Below are 24,815 nucleotides of genomic sequence, written 5' to 3' on the forward strand. Positions count from 1 at the left end.
TCACACTCCCATCCCCTGGTGCCTGGTCACACTCCCATCCCTTGTGCCTGGTCACACTCCCATCCCCTTGTGCCTGGTCACATTCCCATCCCTTGTGCCTGGTCACACTCCCATCCCCTTGTGCCTGGTCACACTCCAATCCCTTGTGCCTGGTCACACTCCAATCCCTGGTGCCTGGTCACACTCCAATCCCTTGTGCCTGGTCACACTCCCATCCCCTGGTGCCTGGTCACACTCCCATCCCTTGTGCCTGGTCACACTCCCATCCCTTGTGCCTGGTCACACTCCGATCCCTTGTGCCTGGTCAAACTCTGATCCCTTGTGCCTGGTCACATTCCCATCCCCTGGTGCCTGGTCACACTCCAATCCCTTTTGCCTGGTCACACTCCAATCCCTAGTGCCTGGTCACACTCCCATCCCTTGTGCCTGGTCACACTCCCATCCCCTGGTGCCTGGTCACACTCCCATCCCTTGTGCCTGGTCACACTCCCATCCCCTTGTGCCTGGTCACATTCCCATCCCTTGTGCCTGGTCACACTCCCATCCCCTTGTGCCTGGTCACACTCCAATCCCTTGTGCCTGGTCACACTCCAATCCCTGGTGCCTGGTCACACTCCAATCCCTGGTGCCTGGTCACACTCCCATCCCCTGGTGCCTGGTCACACTCCCATCCCTTGTGCCTGGTCACACTCCCATCCCTTGTGCCTGGTCACACTCCGATCCCTTGTGCCTGGTCACACTCTGATCCCTTGTGCCTGGTCACATTCCCATCCCCTGGTGCCTGGTCACACTCCAATCCCTTTTGCCTGGTCACACTCCAATCCCTAGTGCCTGGTCACACTCCCATCCCTTGTGCCTGATCACACTCCCATCCCTTGTGCCTGGTCACACTCCAATCCCTTGTGCCAGGTCACACTCCAATCCCTAGTGCCTGGTCACATTCCCATCCCTTGTGCCTGGTCACATTCCCATCCCTTGTGCCTGGTCACACTCCCATCCCCTGGTGCCTGGTCACACTCCGATCCCTTGTGCCTGGTCACACTCCGATCCCTTGTTCCTGGTCACACTCCCATCCCTTGTGCCTGGTCACACTCCCATCCCCTGGTGCCTGGTCACACTCCCATCCCTTGTGCCTGGTCACACTCCCATCCCCTTGTGCCTGGTCACATTCCCATCCCTTGTGCCTGGTCACACTCCCATCCCCTTGTGCCTGGTCTCACTCCAATCCCTTGTGCCTGGTCACACTCCAATCCCTGGTGCCTGGTCACACTCCAATCCCTTGTGCCTGGTCACACTCCCATCCCCTGGTGCCTGGTCACACTCCCATCCCTTGTGCCTGGTCACACTCCCATCCCTTGTGCCTGGTCACACTCCGATCCCTTGTGCCTGGTCACACTCTGATCCCTTGTGCCTGGTCACATTCCCATCCCCTGGTGCCTGGTCACACTCCAATCCCTTTGCCTGGTCACACTCCAATCCCTAGTGCCTGGTCACACTCCCATCCCTTGTGCCTGGTCACACTCCCATCCCCTGGTGCCTGGTCACACTCCCATCCCTTGTGCCTGGTCACACTCCCATCCCCTGGTGCCTGGTCACACTCCCATCCCTTGTGCCTGGTCACACTCCCATCCCCTTGTGCCTGGTCACATTCCCATCCCTTGTGCCTGGTCACACTCCCATCCCCTTGTGCCTGGTCACACTCCAATCCCTTGTGCCTGGTCACACTCCAATCCCTGGTGCCTGGTCACACTCCAATCCCTTGTGCCTGGTCACACTCCCATCCCCTGGTGCCTGGTCACACTCCCATCCCTTGTGCCTGGTCACACTCCCATCCCTTGTGCCTGGTCACACTCCGATCCCTTGTGCCTGGTCAAACTCTGATCCCTTGTGCCTGGTCACATTCCCATCCCCTGGTGCCTGGTCACACTCCAATCCCTTTTGCCTGGTCACACTCCAATCCCTAGTGCCTGGTCACACTCCCATCCCTTGTGCCTGGTCACACTCCCATCCCCTGGTGCCTGGTCACACTCCCATCCCTTGTGCCTGGTCACACTCCCATCCCCTTGTGCCTGGTCACATTCCCATCCCTTGTGCCTGGTCACACTCCCATCCCCTTGTGCCTGGTCACACTCCCATCCCCTTGTGCCTGGTCACACTCCAATCCCTTGTGCCTGGTCACACTCCAATCCCTGGTGCCTGGTCACACTCCAATCCCTGGTGCCTGGTCACACTCCCATCCCTTGTGCCTGGTCACACTCCCATCCCTGGTGCCTGGTCACACTCCAATCCCTGGTGCCTGGTCACACTCCCATCCCCTGGTGCCTGGTCACACTCCCATCCCTTGTGCCTGGTCACACTCCCATCCCTTGTGCCTGGTCACACTCCGATCCCTTGTGCCTGGTCACACTCTGATCCCTTGTGCCTGGTCACACTCCAATCCCTGGTGCCTTGTCACACTCCAATCCCTGGTGCCTGGTCACACTCCCATCCCCTGGTGCCTGGTCACACTCCCATCCCTTGTGCCTGGTCACACTCCCATCCCTTGTGCCTGTTCACACTCCAATCCCTTGTGCCTGGTCACACTCCCATCCCTTGTGCCTGGTCACACTCCCATCCCTTGTGCCTAGTCACACTCCCATCCCTTGTGCCTGGTCACACTCCCATCCCTAGTGCCTGGTCACACTCCCATCCCTTGTGCCTGGTCACACTCCCATCCCTTGTGCCTGGTCACACTCCAATCCCTTGTGCCAGGTCACACTCCAATCCCTAGTGCCTGGTCACATTCCCATCCCTTGTGCCTGGTCACATTCCCATCCCTTGTGCCTGGTCACACTCCCATCCCCTGGTGCCTGGTCACACTCCCATCCCTTGTGCCTGGTCACACTCCGATCCCTTGTTCCTGGTCACACTCCCATCCCTTGTGCCTGGTCACACTCCCATCCCCTGGTGCCTGGTCACACTCCCATCCCTTGTGCCTGGTCACACTCCCATCCCCTTGTGCCTGGTCACATTCCCATCCCTTGTGCCTGGTCACACTCCCATCCCCTTGTGCCTGGTCACACTCCAATCCCTTGTGCCTGGTCACACTCCAATCCCTGGTGCCTGGTCACACTCCAATCCCTTGTGCCTGGTCACACTCCCATCCCCTGGTGCCTGGTCACACTCCCATCCCCTGGTGCCTGGTCACACTCCCATCCCTTGTGCCTGGTCACACTCCGATCCCTTGTGCCTGGTCACATTCCCATCCCTTGTGCCTGGTCACACTCCCATCCCCTTGTGCCTGGTCACACCCCAATCCCTTGTGCCTGGTCACACTCCAATCCCTGGTGCCTGGTCACACTCCCATCCCCTGGTGCCTGGTCACACTCCCATCCCTTGTGCCTGGTCACACTCCCATCCCTTGTGCCTGGTCACACTCCGATCCCTTGTGCCTGGTCACACTCTGATCCCTTGTGCCTGGTCACATTCCCATCCCCTGGTGCCTGGTCACACTCCAATCCCTTTTGCCTGGTCACACTCCAATGCCTAGTGCCTGGTCACACTCCCATCCCTTGTGCCTGCTCACACTCCAATCCCTTGTGCCTGGTCACACTCCCATCCCCTTGTGCCTGGTCACACTCCCATCCCCTGGTGCTTGGTCACACTCCCATCGCTTGTGCCTGGTCACACTCCAATCCCTTGTGCCCGCATTAGTGTTTGCCATTTGGCCTTAAATTGTGTTAATGATGGCGGATTGATTGCTTTCCAAGTTTTTAAGTTTACGTATCTCACTACACCCCTGTCACGTAGAGTAGGCCAGAAGGCTAAACTGGATAACCTAACCTCTATCAAAATAAAAAAGATGGCGGAACCGCAAAAGTTCTTCTGTGCAAAGGTGTTTATTTACAAGTGATTCCGGAACAAAAAACAACAGTACTGCCATCAACGTCTACCTTATGGGACAGCTTAAAAACAATGCTGCCCCATCCACAGCTCAATCCAAACTGCCTCTCCATGACTGAAAGAGAGGCTCCTTTTGTAGGGCTAGCCCCTCCCCTCAGAACAATTAACCCTAATTAATTAATCAATTAACAATACAAACCTACATTTTCCATGAACTAAACATACTAAAGGATATACATTGCAACACGGTTTTAAACAATATCACAACATAACATTTACAAAATTACATCACTACTGACAATATCTTTCAATATGCCCATATGCATTAATGAGCCATTTGGGACAGGCACTATAAAGCCAACCCAATTCCCTTAGCTCGGGTCCTTTTCCAGCATACCCGGAAGCTACAGAGATGGAGAGAGAGGAACAGAACAAACAAACAATGCGCTCATCCACAACATTGATAAGTATAATAATTATTGTATCTCTCAAATATGAACATTGACAAGTGTGAAATGCATGCACCAAGACAGAAGTTAATTTGTGTGTCGACCCACATTGTTAACTTATCTTATAATGGCGCAGGGAGGAGTGATGAATATGTGTGTGCGTTAAAGAACCAAATGCTGCCCGCGGCCAGTGACGGACTTCTACGTCACAACCCCCATGTGCCATGTCTTGAAATTTGCAGACAGTCAGAATAAAAGTTTACCTTGTAGTACTTCTGACAGAATAAAGGTTTACATTGTAGTACTTCTGACAGAATAAAAGTTTACATTGTAATACAGCCAACTTTCTAGCTCCATCCACAACGTACAGCCCTTATCGCATTCCCAGAAAGCATGGATCATACTAGTTTTACACTTACAACATTTTTTACATTTTGTCTCTTGTATAATACATTCTAAACATTAGTTTATACTAGATTAAGCAAACATTTTCCTTAACTGTAATTTGGTTAGATATGCTCCAACTGTCTGTCCATCTTGTGCCAACATAAGTTATTTTTAAGTCTTGGTTCCAATAGTTAATATCTTTTTCTAAGAGATTGTCAGTTGGATATGCTCGCTGCAAGGTTTCCCTCAGTCAGTGCTGAGATTGAAACAAGTGATCCTCTCTTACCTTCAGCATCTCCCCGAAGCCCACGTCATCGTCCGGCTGCCCACCGAAGTAGACGTGGTAGTTGAGGCTGCTGTGGAAGTCTCTCCAGGGGTCTCCCTGGGTATCTTTGAATACACCATCTCTGAAGCCCTCCTCACTGGGCTCCTGGTCAGCTGTGTCTGCAGTGGGGTCTCCCTGGAGGGATGGGACTGTGAGAGGACCTACGGACCTCTTCTGCTGCTGGTCGTAGAATGCTGTCAGGTTACAGATGATGTACTCCAGGTATCTGCAATATCCAGGCCGGGTTACTGGAAAAGCCTTTTGTGACACTCGTGACTTTGACGAAGGTCTTTCTGAATACAGTTTGATTGATAGATTAATGTGTTTTTGTGAGCAATAATTATTGTAAGTGAAAAGTCAGCCAGTGGTCAGCCAGTGCTGTGGTAAAATATTGTGTAAAACAATGCATCTAAAGTTCATTAGCTAGCCAGCTAGCCAGCCAGTTGTACTGCAATGATTCCGTACATTTTCAAATGAACTGCCAATATGACAACATTCCATACAATGCAGTCGAGCCACAGACGACAGGACTTAGACATGTTGTATACGCAACAAGTACTGATCTTGTATCATATAATAACTCTTCCCAAGAAAACTAATATATAGACATTTATGATCTGTTAACGTATGTAAAATCTATATAGTTTATACAGGTTAAATACAAATGTTCTGTATGAATAGCCTCTAAAATAGATTATATGGATTATAAATATTTTAGACTAAAATGTATAATCCGTATAATATGTTTTAGAGGCTATTCAAATAAAATGGTATTTGTTTTTACATGCGCCAAATACAATAGTGAAATGCTTACTTTCTATTTACACAGAACATTTGAATACTTTGTAAAGCTTTTATACAAATGTTCTGTATAAATAGCCTCTAAAATGTACAACATAGCCTCTAGTAATTTAATAGAATCTCTATTCTAACTCACCCCCGTTTCTTCTTGAGGTTCTTGAAGCCGCAGCAGTGAGAGGGGTAGGTGAGGTCAGCGGTGGTCAGGTGTTTGAAGGTTTTGATTGGCGGAAGCTTCTTGAGGTTCCAGGCGCTGCGGGCAATCAGCTCCCTGAGAGACTCCAGCCCTGCTGTGGGGAGGGACGACACCGCCGTCAGGGACACGTCACTGTTAGGGAAGACAGACATGACAGCTGGAGGTTACTGAGGGCTCATAAAGGGGGTCCTGACTAGAGGTCGACCGACTATGATTTTTCAACGCCGATACCGGCTATTGGAGGGCCAAAAAAAGCCGCTACCGATTAATCGGCCGATGTTTATACACTGCTCAAAAAAATTAAGGGAACTCTAAAATAACACATCCTAGATCTGAAGGAATGAAAGATTCTTATTAAATACTTTTCTCTTTACATAGTTGTATGTGCTGACAACAAAATCACACAAAAATGATCAATGGAAATCAAATTTATCAACCCATGGAGGTCTGGATTTGGAGTCACAGGATGTTGCGGGCAGCAGAACGTTCTCCACGGCGTCTCCAGACTCTGTCACGTCTGTCACATGTGCTCAGTGTGAACCTGCTTTCATCTGTGAAGAGCACAGGGCGCCAGTGGGGAATTTGCCAATCTTGGTATTCTCTGGCAAATGCCAAACGTCCTGCACGGTGTTGGGCTGTAAGCACAACCCCCACCTGTGGACGTCGGGCCCTCATACCACCCTCATGGAGTCTGTTTCTGACTGTTTGAGCAGACACATGCACATTTGTGGCCTGCTCGAGGTCATTTTTGCAGGGCTCTGGCAGTGCTCCTCCTGCTCCTCCTTGCACAAAGGCGGAGGTAGCGGTCCTGCTGCTGGGTTGTTGCCCTCCTACGGCCTCCTCCACATCTCCTGATGTACTGGCCTGTCTCCTGGTAGCACCTCCATGCTCTGGACACTACGCTGACAGACACAGCAAACCTTCTTGCCACAGCACGCATTGATGTTCCATCCTGGATGAGCTGCACTACCTGAGCCACTTGTGTGGGTTGTAGACTCCGTCTCATGATACCACTAGAGTGAAAGCACCGCCAGCATTCAAAAGTGACCAAAACATCAGCCAGGAAGCATAGGAACTGAGAAGTGGTCTGTGGTCACCACCTGTAGAACCACTCCTTTATTGGGGGTGTCTTGCTAATTGCCTATAATTTCCACCTGTTGTCTATAACATTTGCACAACAGCATGTGACATTTATTGTCAATCAGTGCTGCTTCCTAAGTGGACAGTTTGATTGCACAGAAGTGTGATTGACTTGGAGTTACATTGTGTTGTTTAAGTGTTCCCTTTATTTTTTGAGCAGTGTATGTATGTATATATATATATATATAGATATATATTGTAATAATGACAATTACAACAATACTGAATGAACACTTTTATTTTAACTTAATATAATACATAATAAACCTATCTAGTCTCAAATAAATAATGAAACATGTTAAATTTGGATTAAATAATGCAGAAACACAGTGTTGTAGAAGTGCAATACGTGCCATGTAAAAAATCTAATGTTTAATAAAGGTTGCCTGGGTTGGTGGTTAGTAGACCGGCGACATCGAGCTCTGGAGAGAGGGAGTAGGCATGACAATGATTGCAGTTTATTTTTTTCGTAACACCCGCCCGCTTAATCTGGAAGCCAGCCGCTCTAATAATTCCTTCAACCTCATGGCTTGTTTTTTGTTCTGACGTGCATCCTTTATATAGACAGGTGTGTGCCTTTCCAAATCATGTCCAATCAATTGAATTAACCACAGGTGGACTTCAATCAAGTTGTAGATATGTCTCAAGGATGGAAACATGATGCACCTGAGACTCATAGCAAAGGGTCTGAAGACTTATGTAAATAAGGTATTCATGTTTTTTATTTGTAATACAATACATTTGCAAATATTTTGCAAATATTTTCAAAAACCTGCTTTCGCTTTGTAGTTATGGGGTATTGAGTGATGGCATTTTTGGATTCATTTAATCGATTTTAGAATAAGGCTGTAACGTGGGTGAGGGACAAAACATTAACAAGATGTTTCCTCGTCTAGCATACTAGTTAAATAACTTAACAGATAAGCCAAACAATGCATTAAATAAATCATTAGACTCTCTTGCTCACACACAAACACACACACTGAGCAACACTGGAGAATAACAGTGTGGGTCGAAGGCTGGCCGATTTAGGCCATGACCTCATGTGGTTGACCTCACCACTCAGCCAGGACATGGGCCCTGCTCTAATATTTATAGAATAGAAATATTCTTACGTAAACATAGAGATAAGTGATTGGATGGGTATAATTATTACTTTCACCAATCCAGGTCAGTGATTATGTCATGGAAGAAGGATTTCTGAAGTATTTGAAACAAGGCCTTAGTCCTGAGAGGGCTATGTAGTCCACCATTCTCACCGACATGCAACCATCTCAGAGGCAGAAAAAGGATGGCAATCCTGCTCCTGCTGTCTGCCAGCCACATCCCAACTTCCCACGCAGTTGCACCTGTTTTATCCTAGCTTGGCAAAATACGGAATAACAATCAAGCATTTTGTCAACAGTGATGACAATATGGAAACTGGAGTCAGGCTTTCTCCCTACGACATTGACTTTGCCTTGCTGTATAATAAAGTCACTCTTTGATACAGATGTTTTTAGCAACGTCTGGGGTAGATATTGCAGTTTTGATAGCGCATTGAAAGTGCAGTAACTGCAGTTGACTGTGGTATTTTGTATGCAGTTATTGCAGAATAACTGCAGTGTACTGTATTTGATCTGCAGTTATCCTGCACTGTAACTGCAGTTACACTGCAACATTTCTGCAGTAAAGAAAAGTGGTATTTTGGACCCAGTATTTGCAGCATACTGCCGTTATACTGCACTCTAACTACAGTCATACTGGAGTGTACTATCTGACTGCAGTTTGCTGCAAATACTACGTCCAAAATAACAGAAACTGCAATCATGGGGCCTCCCGAGTGGCGCAGCGGTCTAAGGCACTGCATCACAGTGCTTGAGGCATCACTACAGATCTGGGTTCGATCCCGGGCTGTATCACAACCGACCGTGAGCCGGAGTCCCATAGGGCGGCACCCAATTGGCCCAATGTCGTCCGGGTTTGGGGAGGGTTTGGCCTGGGGGGCTTTACTTGGCTCATCGCACTCAAGCGACTCCTTGTCGCGGGCCAGGTGCCTGCAGGCTGACCTTGATCGTCAGTTGAACAGTGCTTCCTCCAACACATTTGTGCGGCTGGCTTCCAGATTAAGTGGGCGGGTGTTAAGAAAAAAAAAAAACTGCAATCATTGTCAGTCCCGCTCCCTCTCTCCAGAGCTCGATGTCGCCGGTCTACTAACCACCAGCCCTGGCAACCTTTATTATGTTCACCTGCTCCCCATCATTATACACACCTTGATCTCATCATCACCGATATTACCATCCCTTTATTTATCCCTCAGTAGCCTCAGTCATCAGGCAGTATTGGTTTGTTTTCCTGTTCAGTAGCATCCCCTGTTTTGTTAATCTGCCTTGCATCATTGTTATAAAACTCTACTTCTACACCTGCTCCCTGACTATACCTGACAATCATTTGTAATATTCTTAGCTAGGCAGCCACTTGTTGTTATACTACTGAAATCGAACTTCAGATCATGAACTAGCCAGCTAGCTAGATAAAGAACTAAACAAGCTAGCCAGCTACCTAACCCTGTTTGTCACGGTCTTCCTCCTCTTCATCTGAAGAGGAGAGGCGAGAAGGATCAATATGCGGCGTGGTTTGTGTTCTTCTTGAATTTTAATAAAGAAAACAGTGAACACTGAAACACACTATACAAAAACAATAAACAAAATAACGACCGTGAAGCTAATGAGAACGGTGCTGACACAAGCAATCAACATAGACAATCACCCACAAACAAACAGTGAAACCCAGGCTACCTAAGTATGATTCTCAATCAGAGACAACTAATGACACCTGTCTCTGATTGAGAACCATACTAGGCCGAAACATACAAATCCCCAAATCATAGAAAAACAAACATAGACTGCCCACCCCAACTCACGCCCTGACCATGCTAAATAATGACAAAACAAAGGAAATAAAGGTCAGAACGTGACACTGTTGCCCCAAGTTTACGTTATAAGCATGGCTAGTGAACTTGACCGGACCGGGTCCGGGCAAATACGACAACTGTCTTATTTATTTATTAGGGATATGACACCTAGCTGGATAGTTAGCTAGCTAACTATAGCGACTGAAACAGATTGTCATTTTGCTATGTTTTGGGGGGAAAACATTGTTGTGACATGAAATACAAGTGATACTGTAATCAATGTGTAATAACTGCTTAAATTAATGAGTGTTAAATTATGATGTGCAGTCATATTCAGGTCCTGATTGGTCAACAAGCTTATTTGACGAACCAAATAGTGTTATTTGACGTGTCTCTTTTTTGACATGCAAAGAACCAAACGGTGTGAGTGGGGAGATGTAAACTGAAAACTAGCTGTTATTGGCAGAGAGGTTTGGGACTCACATTGTTATTGGTCAATTAACAAATGTACCATCACCAGGCAGGCCAAAACTCCATCCCACCAAAACACGCTGAAATTTCAGGCAGTCTTTTCTAATGGCTCTTACACTAAAAGGGCATTAAACTACCAACAGGACATTAAAATCAGAAATATCTTATGCTTTACGGAGTTGTGGCAGAACGATGACACTATCAACATACAGCTGGCTGGTTATACGCGGCATCGGCAGGATAGAACAGCGGCGTCTGGTAAGACAAGGGGTGGCGGACTATGCATATATGTAAACAACAGCTGGTCCACAATATCTAAGGAAGTCTCAAGGTTTTGCTCCGCTGAGGTAGAGTATGTCATGATAAGCTGTAGACCATACTATCTACATAGAGAGTTTTCATCTGTGTTTTTCGCAGCTGTCTACATATTACCACAGACTGATGCTGGCACTAAGACCGCACTCAATGAGCTGTATTCAGCCATAAGTAAACAGGAAAATGCTCATCCAGAGGCGGTGCTCCTAGTGGCCGGGGACTTTAATGCAGGGAAACTTAAATTTGGAAAATCTGACAATAATTCTATCCTCCTGATTCCTGCTTACAAGCAAATATTAAAGCAGGAAGCACCAGTGACTCGGTCAATAAAAAGTGGTCAACTGAAGCAGATGCTAAGCTACAGGACTGTTTTGCTAGCACAGACTGGAATATGTTCCGGGATTCTTCCTATGGCATTGAGGAGTACACCACATCAGTAATTGGCTTCATCAATAAGTGCATCGATGACGTCGTCTCCACAGTGACCGTACGTACATACTCCAACCAGAAACCATGGATTACAGGCAACATCCGCACTGGGCTTAAGGCTAGAGCTGAGCTTTCAAGGAGCAGGACTTGAACCCGGAAAAAATATGAAATCCCGCTATGCCTGCCGACGAACCATCAAACAGTCAACATTTCAATACAGGACTAAGATCAAATCGTATTACACCAGTTCTGATGCTCGTCGGATGTGGCAGGGTTTGCAAACCATTATAGACTATAAAAGGAAGCACAGCCGAGAGCTGCCCAGCGACACGAGCCTACCAGATGAGCTAAATTAATTCTATGCTTGCTTCGAGGCAAATAATACTGAAACATGCATGAGAGCACCAGCTGTTCCGGGTTACTGTGTGATCACACTCTTCCCACCCGATGTGAGTAAGATATTTATACAGGTCAACATTCACAAGACCGTAGGGCCAGACGGATCAACAGGATGTGCACTGCGAGAATGTGCTGACCAACTGGAAAGTGTCTTCACTGACATTTTCAACCTCTCCCTGTCCAAGTCTGTAATACCATCATGTTTTAAGCAGACCAGCATAGTCCCTGTCCCAAGAACACTAAGGTAACCTGCCTAAATGACTAACGACCCGTAGCACTCACATCTGTAGCCATTAAGTGCTTTCAAAGGCTGGTCATGGCCCACATCAACACCATTATGCCAGAAACCCTAGACCCACTCCAATTTGCATACCACCCCAACAGATCCATAGATGATGATGATACAATCTCTATTGCACTCCACACTGCCCTTTCCCATCTGGACAAAAATAACACCTATGTGAGAATGCTATTCATTGACGACAGATCAGTGTTCAACACCACAGTGCCCTCAAAGCTCATCAATAAGCTAAGGGACTAAACACCTCCCTCTGCAACTGGATCCTGGAATTCCTAACAGGCCACCTCCAGGTGGTAAGGGTGGGTAAAAACAGATCCGCCACGCTGATCCTCAACACAGGGGCCCCTCAGGGGTGCGTGCTCAGTCCCCTCCTGTACTCCCTGTTCACTCATGACTGCACGGTCAGGCTGACTCCAACACCATCATTAAATTTGCCGATGACATAACAGTGGTTGGCCTGATCACCGACAATGACTAAACAGCCTGTAGGGAGGAGATCAGAGACCTGGCCGTGTGGTGCCAGGACAACAACCTTTCCCTCAACGTGATCAAGACAAAGGAGATTATTGTGGACTACAGGAAAAGGAGGACCGAGCACGCTCCCATTCTCATCAACAGGGCTATATTAGAGCAGGTTGAGAGCTTCTAGTTCCTTGGTGTCCACATCACCAACAAACTAACATGGTCCAAACACCAAGACAGTCGTGAAGAGGTCACTACGAAACCTATTCCCCCTCAGGAGAAAATATTTGGCATGGGTCCTCAAAAGGTTCTACAGTTGCACCATCGAGAGCATCCTGACTGGTGCATCACTGCCTGGTATGGCAACTGCTCAGCCTCCGGCCACAAGGCTCTACAGAGGCTGGTGCGAACGGCCCAGTGCATCACTGGGGCCAAGCCTCCTGCCATCCAGGACCTCCATACCAGGCGGTGTCAGAGGAAGCACCAAGTCTAGGTCCAAGAGGCTTCTAAACAGCTTCTTCCCCCAAGCCATAGGACTCCTGAACATCTAATCAAATGGCTACCCAGACTATTTGCATTGCCCCCCCCTTCTACGCCACTGCTACTATGTTATTATCTATGCATAGTCACTTTATTAGTAACTAACATAATGACCATTGTTATGTTTGGATGAAAAAGGGGGAGGCTTGCAAGCTGAAGAATACCATCCCAATCGTGAAGCATGTGGGTGGCAGCATCATGTTGTGGGGGTGCTTTGCTGCAGGAGGGACTGGTGCACTTCATAAAATAGATGGCATCATGAGGGAGGACAGTTATGTGGATATATTGAAGCAACATCTCAAGACATCAGTCAGGAAGTTAAAGCTTGGTCGAAAATGGGTCTTCCAAATGGACAATGACCCCAAGCATACTTACAAAGTTTTGTCAAAATGGCTTAAGGATAACAAAGTCAAGGTATTGGAGTGGCCATCACAAAGCCCTGACCTCAATCCTACAGACAATATGTGGGCATAAATGAAAAAGTGTGCGCGAGCAAGGAGGCCTATAAACCTGACTCAGTTACACCAGCTCTGTCAGGAGGAATGGGCCAAAATTCACCCAGCTTATTGTGGTAAGCTTGTGGAAGGCTACCCGAAACATTTGACCAAAGTTAAACAATTTAAAGGCAATGCTACTAAATACTAATTGAGTATATGTAAACTTCTGACCCGATGGGAATGTGATGAAAGATATAAAAGCTGAAATAAATAATTCTCTCTACTATTATTTCACATTCTAAATATAAAGCGGTGATCCTAATTGACCTAAGACAGGGAATTTTTACTAGGTTTAAATGTCAGGAATTGTGAAAAACTGAGTTTAAATGTATTTGGCTAAGGTGTATGCAAACTTCCGACTTCAACTGTACATGACATTTGTACCAGTCCACCAATCTGTCAAAGGCGTTTGAGCGATTAACTTCAGATTTTAACTGAAAGTGTTGGGCAATGCAGTAAGAGATACATTTCTGTCCAGCGCTCACCTGAAAAAGAATGAATGAACGAACTGGTTAAGTAAAGGAAAGGTACATCCCTGGTTAAATAAAGTAAGGTTACATCCCTGGTTAAATAAAATAAGGGTACATCCCTGGTTAAATAAAGTAAGGTTACATCGCTGGTTAAATAAAGTAAGGTTACATCGCTGGTTAAATAAAGTAAGGGTACATCCCTGGTTAAATAAAGTAAGGGTACATCGCTGGTTAAATAAAGTAAGGTTACATCCCTGGTTAAATAAAGTAAGGGTACATCCCTGGTTAAATAAAGTAAGGGTACATCGCTGGTTAAATAAAGTAAGGTTACATCCCTGGTTAAATAAAGTAAGGGTACATCCCTGGTTAAATAAAGTAAGGTTACATCCCTGGTTAAATAAAGTAAGGGTACATCCCTGGTTAAATAAAGTAAGGGTACATCCCTGGTTAAATAAAGTAAGGTTACATCGCTGGTTAAATAAAGTAAGGTTACATCCCTGGTTAAATAAAGTAAGGTTACATCCCTGGTTAAATAAAGTAAGGGTACATCCCTGGTTAAATAAAGTAAGGTTACATCGCTGGTTAAATAAAGTAAGGTTACATCCCTGGTTAAATAAAGTAAGGGTACATCCCTGGTTAAATAAAGTAAGGTTACATCGCTGGTTAAATAAAGTAAGGTTACATCCCTGATTAAATAAAGTAAGGGTACATCCCTGGTTAAATAAAGTAAGGTTACATCCCTGGTTAAATAAAGTAAGGGTACATCCCTGGTTAAATAAAGTAAGGTTACATCCCTGGTTAAATAAAGGAATGGGATTTCCTCGGTTAAATAAAGGACTAATTCATACTCACAGAAGCATTGGGCCACTGACAGTGCCAGAAAACATATCTTCATCCATCCTGGTCAGACGCCTGTTCCTATGGAGGTACCTGGAGAACACACACACATAGGCACGCACGCACAAACAGACACGCGCAAGAATATAACCGACACACTTCAATCACTGTAATCATCCTGATAGCTCAAAAACACCTAATATTTTCACCGCTTTCTAAAGCAACACTGACTTCGGATGGATCAGATCTTATCCTGAGTGTTGTTTTAAATGAGCCATCGGAGAAGATACTTCAGAAACATACTGTAGAATCCCTATATGATAATAAACGTGTGGGGGGAGTGTTTGTCTTGGTATAACAGGGATCAAACACACACTCCAGGATCATTGCTCTCTCTGAGCGCGCTCCTGCCAACACAAACAGCAGTGTGGTAAGACTGAAGTCACTGCCCATTGGTTCAATTACAACTCCATAAGGACCAGCTAGGGTTGACTTGGGGTAAATGGAGGGATAGAGGGATGAGAGGGTCAGAGACATATCAGTGTTTCATATTCTGACTGGAAAGGGGACAGAGAGGTGACCGAAAGGACGAGGGGAGTTGTAATTGTGACAGAAAGCAGTGGTTGGTTTAATCTCCATTTCAGAACTTTGTGATTTCCACACTTAATGAGAAGGGCTCTCTGTATAAAACAAGGTATTATTAAAACTTCTTCAATGCAAATCCAGGTCAGTCCCCAGTGAGATGAAATCTACATTTAAAAACAAGACCCTATATAGTGTTTTTCTCCCATGCTAAAATAGTAGTCTGAGTATCAGTCTCTTTAGCTAACATTACACTCCTTAGCTAGGCAAGTTGTTGTATTTTCAGGTTTAAAACTAAGACAATCTGTGGTTGGAATTGCAGTATGTATTTAGTTTAGGAATTGAACCTTAAACTAGCGACTTTTGTCATACTGGTTTCCTCTGGACTAACAAAAAAATGGTTGCTTAGCAACTGGATACCAACGTGTTCTGTGGAGGTTGAAAAAGTGAGAGTTCCAATATTTGCATAATAGTTGTGCTTGAAGGATAGCTGTGGGGGTGATCAAATCAGGATCCACTGTTCTCCTCGAGCTCATTAATGATTGACTGTTAATATTTGAAGATGGCAGAAAGGCCAGCATCTTTGGCACAGAAGTACATGGAGTGGATTATCTACAGCACAAGTGTCAAACTTATTCCACAGAAGGCCAAGTGTCTGTGGGTGTCTCCTCCCTTGTACTTGGTTGATGAAATAAAGTAAGGGTACATCCCTGGTTAAATAATTAATTAATAATTGAAACTAAAAAACTAAAACCTGCAGACACTAGGCCCTCCGTGGAATGCGTTTGACGCCCCTGTTCTAAAGAGACTGGTACCCAGGCTAGGGACATAGAGGTCATTTGATGATTTGATGCGGACTTCCTGAAATAACCTTCCTAAAATATCCTATTTATTCCATGAGAACTAGAGCTTCCTAATCAAGGCTGGGGATAATCTCACTCTAAACACGTCTGAGAGAACTAGTTCAGATGTGGCTGTGATCTGAGAGAACTAGTTCAGATGTGGCCGTGATCTGAGAGAACTAGTTCAGATGAAGCCGTGATCTGAGAGAACTAGTTCAGATGAAGCCGTGATCTGAGAGAACTAGTTCAGATGAAGCCGTGATCTGAGAGAACTAGTTCAGATGTGGCCGTGATCTGAGAGAACTAGTTCAGATGTAGCCGTGATCTGAGAGAACTAGTTCAGATGTGGCCGTGATCTGAGAGAACTAGTTCAGATGTAACCGTGATCTGAGAGAACTAGTTCAGATGTGGCCGTGATCTGAGAGAACTAGTTCAGATGTAACCGTGATCTGAGAGAACTAGTTCAGATGTGGCTGTGATCTGAGAGAACTAGTTCAGATGTAACCGTGATCTGAGAGAACTAGTTCAGATGAAGCCGTGATCTGAGAGAACTAGTTCAGATGTAGCCGTGATCTGAGAGAACTAGTTCAGATGTGGCTGTGATCTGAGAGAACTAGTTCAGATGTAGCCGTGATCTGAGAGAACTAGTTCAGATGTGGCTGTGATCTGAGAGAACTAGTTCAGATGTAGCCGTGATCTGAGAGAACTAGTTCAGATGTGGCCGTGATCTGAGAGAACTAGTTCAGATGTGGCAGTGATCCTACTACTTGTGTAGGGTAATAGTGTAATTTTGAGTAAGGAAATATACATGCCAGAAATAAAAAAATGTTTACTCATGCCAAAATATTAAATAACATACTTTTGTTATACAGAGATAACAAAACTTGCCCGAAAAGCTGCTGTGTTGTTTAATAAGGTACAAATAACCAGGTCAAAAATCCAGACCTACAGGAAAGGTTCCCAATGCTCCCATGTAGGGTAATAGAGCCTGCGAGAAGAGCCCTGTGTCTTCAGGATATTCGATGTGGGAGAGTGGGAAATGTGGGGAGCCAGATGTCCAAAAAGGCTACACATTAGCTATATATGTGTGGAAAACATTTCATCACAGGTAAGACATTTCACTTGTTTAGTCCGTTAGTAACTCCACTCACTACTTCTATAGTCCATTTGTTTGCGTTGTTGGTCTTGGCAGCTTAATGTTCTGGTTGGTAGCTAGCTAGCCCTCATTTATTCACCTGGCTGCAAGCATGTTATAAAAAGGGGCATGAGGGAAGCACTACAATATTATGTTTTTCTAAGTTGTGAGAAAACTCTGGAGCAGGCAATGTTGAAAAGTTATCTTTAGACATGTTGTACTTTTATTAAATTACGTTTTGTAATTGACTAAAACAAGCAGACATCAAGAAAACTGCATGGTCAAGTATTTGCTGTGAGCCAATGGGTAACCTAGGTAACAACAGGTTGTTTTCCCCACAGACAGGCAGGGCCGCAACGTTCTATCTAATACTGACTGGGACTATTCTATTCCATATTGTATATTCTATTCTATTCCATTCCATTCCGTTTTAATGATAAGCTAAATGACTTACACAGCATCCAGTTTGGTCCCGTTGAAAGCATGATGTTGGATGTCTGTGAAGCCATTACTGTACAGCATCCTGTAAGAGAATAACAACATTACAAAACGTTCATTAAGGTGACATTTTTACTGAAGTAATCACTGGGTAATTGAGTTATTAGGCACTAACCCACTGACTAACTTTCTGGTTGTAAAAGTCACATTAAAATCAGTAATATCAGTGCTACAGTAGGTGGTGAACAACATGCGTACTTTTGTGCTGAGGGATTTGCCTGTGTATGCAATTTAGTGACCAAAATCCCCACAACATTTTCAATATTATTTTCTCCCCTTCAAAACCGAACTACTTAGCTATAGGAGCTTGATGTCTCCTGTATCTCTTTTCCAATGTGACCAATGTGCCCAAAGCTTTGACATCTAATGTAATGGTAGTTTCTCTCCGGAAACCCTCTCTGGGCTGGCCACAGCACACTCTGAGACTGCAAGTGAGGGTAATATAATGGCCTATCCCTTATAGTGACAACACCAGTGAAACACTAGAACCAGGGCTGTGTACTCACACTGTCAGCACTTGGTTGGTAATACCGCGGAATGAGTTGGCTGGGACCTCAGAGATGTAAGGATGATCAGTGATCTCACTGTGAGGAGAAACAAGAGGAAATGAGGTGGCGTCGCAAATATAGAAAACCTCGTCAGAGTGGGAAATAGCTAAGTACATCTCCTGGCACTATAGCAACCACTGACACTAGACTAACCAAGGCATATTGGTTTGAAAAACCTCCCTACTACTGAAGAAAGGAGGTTTTGAGTGTGAGATTTTATATATAGAATACTATGGTCGGTGGATTGTAATAGATTTGTAAGACCTGAGTGACAAATAACAAAAAGTTCTGCCTACTAGTTTTCTTACAGTACGAAGTTCATGTCATCTGAGTGAATGTTGGTGAGATCAGGGAAGATGGTGAGGCCAGTATTGAAAATACCCCTAGAAGGAACCAAAAAAAAACTTAAATATATATAATTGATCAATTATGGGTCCTTTGTCCAAGCCAAATATTTGAAGACAAGTCTCATCTCTTGCATCTTGTGTTAAAGTAGCATTGTCAGTAGTTAGGAGGACTCACAATAGCATTTTCAATGCTGTCAGAATGATGCTTTTAATACATTGTATATGATGTCTAAAGGTGCTCACAGGTATTTCAGGTTTGGAAGGTTTTTAAATGCTTCTGGATCTATGTATGACAGACTCCTCGCATTCCGGATCTCTCTGAAATGGAAAACACAACATGAGTAACCTTTTACTGCAGTGGGCTAAATCAGGCTCACACAGAGTGTTTCCTGGAAGTCTAAAACAAATCTACTGTGAAACAAAAGTATACACCTCACACACATGGTTATGGGCTTAAAAAAAGAAGACACCTGGACCATGTCAGATATAGAGTTGAAATGTATTACATTTTTAGTTTGCATCCCAATATTACACTGTCTATACATCACAGAAGACTGAAAAATATAAAAAACATTTGTCACCAGGTTTTCAGCGTAAAATAAATAAATGTTTATTAATTATGAAAACTATTAATGAATCAAATGTTATTGGGCACATACACATATTTAGCAGATGTGGCTGTTCCACTGGATGTCAGAAGGTGTATTCACCAATTTGTAAGTCGCTCTGGATAAGAGCGTCTGCTAAATGACTTAAATGTAATGTAAATGTTATTGCGCACATACACATATTTAGCAGATGTTATTGCGTGTGTAGAGAAATGCTTGTAACATTCCACCCATGAGGCCACTAGATCATTTGACTGAAGGAAAGGGATAGCTACACACACACACTTGTAAGTGAACGACAAGGTAAACATAATCTTTTCCAATTTGAGATGTATTTCTGTGTATTTTAGGATTACAGGGATACTTTGGGATTTTGGCAAAGAGTCAGATGAACTTGTGGATACCATTTTTATGTCTATGTGTCCAGTAAGAAATAAGTTAGAGGTAGTTGCGCTACAGCAAGATGCCCATAGACGTCTAGCCATTGCGCAAATGCTAGTTAGCACTGGCTCTCAAAACTACCTCTAATTTCCTTCATACTGGACACAGAGACATGAAATGGTTTCCACAAGTTCATCTGACTCTGGGGAAGTAGATGGAATCCTGAAGTATCCCTTTAAGTGCTAATACATTCTTTGCATTGCTCAGTAATTTAGCATACCTTTGCATCACAGAACATACTGTATATCACATACATCGAGGTGATACAAGAGTTTGATTAATTCCCAACAGTCCATCACAACTTCCCTTCATGTTGTCTAAAGGTCAGAACCGTGCTTTAGGTTCACGCACACCCCCTAACCCAGGGATACCGATTACATCCGTGTGGCTTAAACCTGCTGAGTGCTGACAGAACAGGGGAAGGTACATGTCTGTCTGTGGGAAAGACCAGGAGTAAAATCTTCCAAATCTCCACATACATCTAACTCCAGAAGTCAAGGTTCAATTAATGTCTCCTTAGTGTGTTAACTCTTGTGCGCCAGAGAGGGCCAGGAGAGGGGCTCTCCTCTTTGCTTGTCTAACCCATGCGGTGTGGAGGAACGCTGGGGACGAACATGCAATCCTGGCCCTCCTTCACACACCTGGATAACCACACAGCACCCTGGCCAACGTGCTCTGACCACTGTGAGCCCTCTGCACCCAGTGTGTGTGCAATGTGCAGTGAACCACCGCCCACTCACCACACTCAACCTGCTCCCCCCTGATTTCAGCCACAAGGTTTGCTTGCCTTTGTTCAATTAAACATTTCCTTCCACCCTTCCAGCCCATCCCATCCTCCACACTACTCTCTCCACCCTCCTCCACCCCATCCCTCCACCCTACCTCTCCCCAGCCCCTTGGTTCCCCCCAGCCCCTTGCCCTGAACCCTACCTCTCCACCCCATCCCTCCACCCTACCTCTCCCCCTGGTCCCCTGACCCCTAACATTTGCCACCCTCTACTGGCCACAAGCAGCTGACAGAAAGCCCAACATTAATTTGTTTCTGAACCCTGGAGGAAACGGAGAGAGATGCCATTATTATGTGGTGTGGCACAACCACTGGACCAATCAGCTCTGAACAGACCCTGGAGATCCAATTCAAATAACTGGCTAGGGGCTCAATCTTCTCAGGAGTGGAAGGTGTGTCAGAGCTGGAGATTTGTGGAAGACTAAATCCGTGACAGGGATTGGCCACAAAGAGAGCCTATCACAGAGGGGACAAACAATCATGTCATCTAAAAGGTGAGACTATAGAGATAACCTATAAGATAAAGATGGTGAGCTAGAGATGACCAGGACTGTGTATTAATTTGCAAACCAGCCTCAGTTGCATGGCTAGGAGCCCATAAGCTCTCTCCTACATTCCTCTGGGTCTTTATGAGATGCAAATACAGCAGCTAAGGTATGGACAGGAAAAACAAATATTGACTTTTAGCTTGCCCTCTCCACTGACATGTTATTGTCGCTGTCTGATTAGACCCAGACCTAGCAATGATGGATGGGAGACAGATACTGTGTGTGTGTGTGTGTGTATATATATATATATAGCAGATGTCATCTCAAAAGCCACTTAGCTAATATGCTTCTCTAGAGTGACATGGGATGGCAGAGTGACAATCTTCAGACCTTATGAAATGTTGTTGTCAACCACAAACTGGTTATGGAAACGCTGTTGGGTAACAGAATGTCTGTTGATGATGCACTGTACAAAAATATATTTAAAAAATCTAGTTGTTTCACCTAAATATTATTTAGTATTTGGTATTGTATTAGGATCCCCATTAGCTGCAGCAAAAGCAGCAGATACTCTTCCTGGGGTCCATACAAAACATGACATAATACAGAACATTAATAGACAAGAACAGCTAAAGGACTGAACTACATCAACTAAAATATTGTTGTTTTTTTTTACAAAAAAGGGACACAGCCTACATCAATTCCAATACATACACAAACTATCTAGGTCAAATAGGGGAGAGGTGTTGAAACCAGGTTTGTTGTTCATTAGAACAATATGAGATGGAACAGTTCCATGCAATAATGGTTCTATATAAGACTGTACGCTTTCTTGAATTTGTTCTGGATTTGGGGACTGTGAAAAGACCCCTGGTGACATGTCTGGCGGGGTAAATGTGTCTGTCAGAGCTTTGTGTAAGTTGAGTATGCAATTTTTGGGGGGATTTTCAACACATTCATGTTTCTTATAAAAAGAAGTGATGCAGCCAGTCTCTCCTCAACTCTTAGTCAAGAGAGACTGCCTGAAAAGTATTTATATCAGCCCTGTGGTTACACTACCGATTAAACCGGTAAGTGTATATCAGCCCTCTGATTACGGGGCGGCAGGGTAGCCTAGTGGTTAGAGCGTTGGACTAGTAACCGGAAGGTTGTGAGTTCAAACCCCCGAGCCGACAAGGTACAAATCTGTCGTTCTGCCCCTGAACAGGCAGTTAACCCACTGTTCCCAGGCCGTCATTGGAAAATAAGAATGTGTTCTTAACTGACTTGCCTGGTTAAATAAAGGTAAAAAAAAAATTAACTTGTAAGTCGCTCTGGATAAGAGCGTCTGCTAAATGACTTAAATGTAAATTACAAATTTAGAGCAAGACGTGCTGCTCTGTTCTGGGACAGCTGCATCTTAACTGGATCTTTCCTTGCAGCACTCGACTGGACAATAATCAAGATAAGACTAAGCTAGAGCCTGCTTTATGGAATGTGGTGTCAAAAAGGCAGAGAAGCTCTTTTTTTTAAAGACAGACCTCTCCCCATCTTTACATCCATTAAATCTTTTTTTTTACCATTACAGTTTACAATCTAAGGTAACGCCAAGTAATTTAGTCTCTTCAACTTGTTCAACAGCTACACCATTCATTACCAGATTCAGCTGAGGTAGAACTTAAGGAATGATTTGTACCAAATGCAATGCTCTTAGTTTTAGAGATTTTTAGGACCCGTTTATTAATGGCCACCCATTCCAAAACAGACTGCAACTATTTGTTAAGGGTTTCAGTGACTTCATTAGCTGCGGTTGCTGATGTATATATGGTTGAATCTTCAGAATACTAGGACACACGTGCTTTGTTTAATGCCAGAGGTAGGTCATTGGTAAAAATAGAAAAGAGTAGAGGGCCTACAGAGCTGCCCTGCGGTACACCACACTTTACATGTTTAACATGAGAAGCTTCCATTAAAGAAAACTATTTGAGTTCTATTAGATAGGTATCTCTGAATCCACAATATGACAAAGGCTTAATATCAAATTGTTAATTTGTTTACAGAGAAATAGCATTGTATTTGCTCAAACACAATTATTTCCAACTGTTTTCTATGAGCTGGCAGCAAGCTTATAGGCCTGCTGTTAGAACCAGTAAAGGCTGCTTTATCTCTCTTGGGTAGCGGAATAACTTTGTCTTCCCTCCGGGCCTGAGGACAAGTACTTTCCTCTAGACTCAGATTAAAGATATGACATATAGGAGTGGCTATAGAGTCAGCTACCATCCTCAGTAGCTTTCCATCTAAGTTGTCTGTCATGCTGGTATGAAGGGATCGGGCGACAGGTGCAGGAATGTGTAATAGGGTTTTTTATTTTCCCAAATGACAGCGTTCCATGTAATGGCACGGGGACAAAGACCAAACATGTATACAAAACACAGGGTTGAAACCCAAACAAAAGAGTGAGGAGTACCTTGAATAAATAACTCTAGCACACAATGATTATCACACGGGATGAGACACGTAATCTTCTGCGCACTCCACAATGGCACGAAAGCCAAAACATAGCACAAGTACTCACAATCACCAACGGACATTGTAACAATAACCGACAGCCCAGTGGTGAAACAAAGGGCACATTTATACAAATACAATCCGTGGGAATGGGGACCAGGTGTGCGCAAGTTCCGGAGGGATCCGTGACATTGTCAATGCCAGGAAGTGTGAAGTAACTGGTTCCACATCCTTATCCTTTTTTACTCTACTTTTCGGTCAGTGTTACCTGAATAAAAAAATGTGTTGGCTCAAACTTGTTTTTGCTCAATTTGTCTGATATGCTCATTCAACTAGAAATTATTATTTGGGCATTTTAACCCCCCACCCCCAAATGGCTGTGGAACTAGTTAAACACACACTGCTTTTAACATACAAAGATTTCAACTTACATATTAGACACACATTGACATTGTGCATGTTCATTTATACAGTAATTAGTATTCAACATGTCCTCACCTGGGATTTGAACCCACAAACACTTGGTTCACAGCATTCTAATCTTCCTGCTATGCCACCATGTCAGTCTCAATAACTGATTTCAGCTGTATTGCTACACTTTGCACTTTGAAATAAATCTGTTAAAAGTAGTCAAGAAAAACTATTTCAATTATCAAGGAGTAACATTAAAGCAGAGTAATATTTCCTGCCAACTTTTGACAATTATACAGAAAAACCTAAAATTGATTAAATAAATAAATCAAAGCAAAGATGCGAGAATTGTCAGATGAACTGATAATTAACACAGACATGGTGGCTGAAAGGGCTTTCGTCTGGTGAAGGAGAAGCGGACCAAAAAGCAGCGTGGTATTTTTGAGACATGTTTAATGACGAATGAAAAAACAAACTATACAAAAACAACAAACGGAACATGAAAACCTATACAGCCTATCTGGTGACAACAAACACAGAGACAGGAACAATCACCCACGAAACACTCAAAGAATATGGCTGCCTAAATATGGTTCCCAATCAGAGACAACGATAATCACCTGACTCTGATTGAGAACCGCCTCAGGCAGCCATAGACTATGCTAGACACCCCCAAGACAAAACACACCACAAAAAACCCATGTCACACCCTGGCCTAACCAAATAAATGCAGACAAACACAATATACTTCGACCAGGGCGTGACAGTGGCATAGCAGGAAGATCAGAACGACATCAATAAAGAGATTGTGGGTACAAATAATAATAGTAATAATAATAATAATAATAAC

General features: G+C 44.5%; 1 protein-coding gene across 1 annotated transcript in view; it reads right to left on the bottom strand.

The window, feature by feature from the left end:
- Positions 1-24,815, bottom strand: part of LOC135557244 (thyrotropin receptor-like) — a 56,731-nt gene that overhangs the window by 22,215 nt on the left and 9,701 nt on the right. Inside the window, exons 4-10 of the mRNA XM_064990447.1 lie at positions 18,987-19,061; positions 18,705-18,779; positions 18,355-18,432; positions 17,805-17,873; positions 14,807-14,884; positions 5,981-6,169; positions 5,005-5,269 (exon numbers count right to left, since the gene is read on the bottom strand). Coding sequence (XP_064846519.1) covers positions 5,005-5,269; positions 5,981-6,169; positions 14,807-14,884; positions 17,805-17,873; positions 18,355-18,432; positions 18,705-18,779; positions 18,987-19,061 — 829 coding nt within the window. The remainder of the gene's footprint in view (positions 1-5,004; positions 5,270-5,980; positions 6,170-14,806; positions 14,885-17,804; positions 17,874-18,354; positions 18,433-18,704; positions 18,780-18,986; positions 19,062-24,815) is intronic.

This window comes from Oncorhynchus masou, chromosome 16 (assembly GCF_036934945.1).
Source record: "Oncorhynchus masou masou isolate Uvic2021 chromosome 16, UVic_Omas_1.1, whole genome shotgun sequence".
NCBI classification, from domain to species: domain Eukaryota; kingdom Metazoa; phylum Chordata; class Actinopteri; order Salmoniformes; family Salmonidae; genus Oncorhynchus; species Oncorhynchus masou.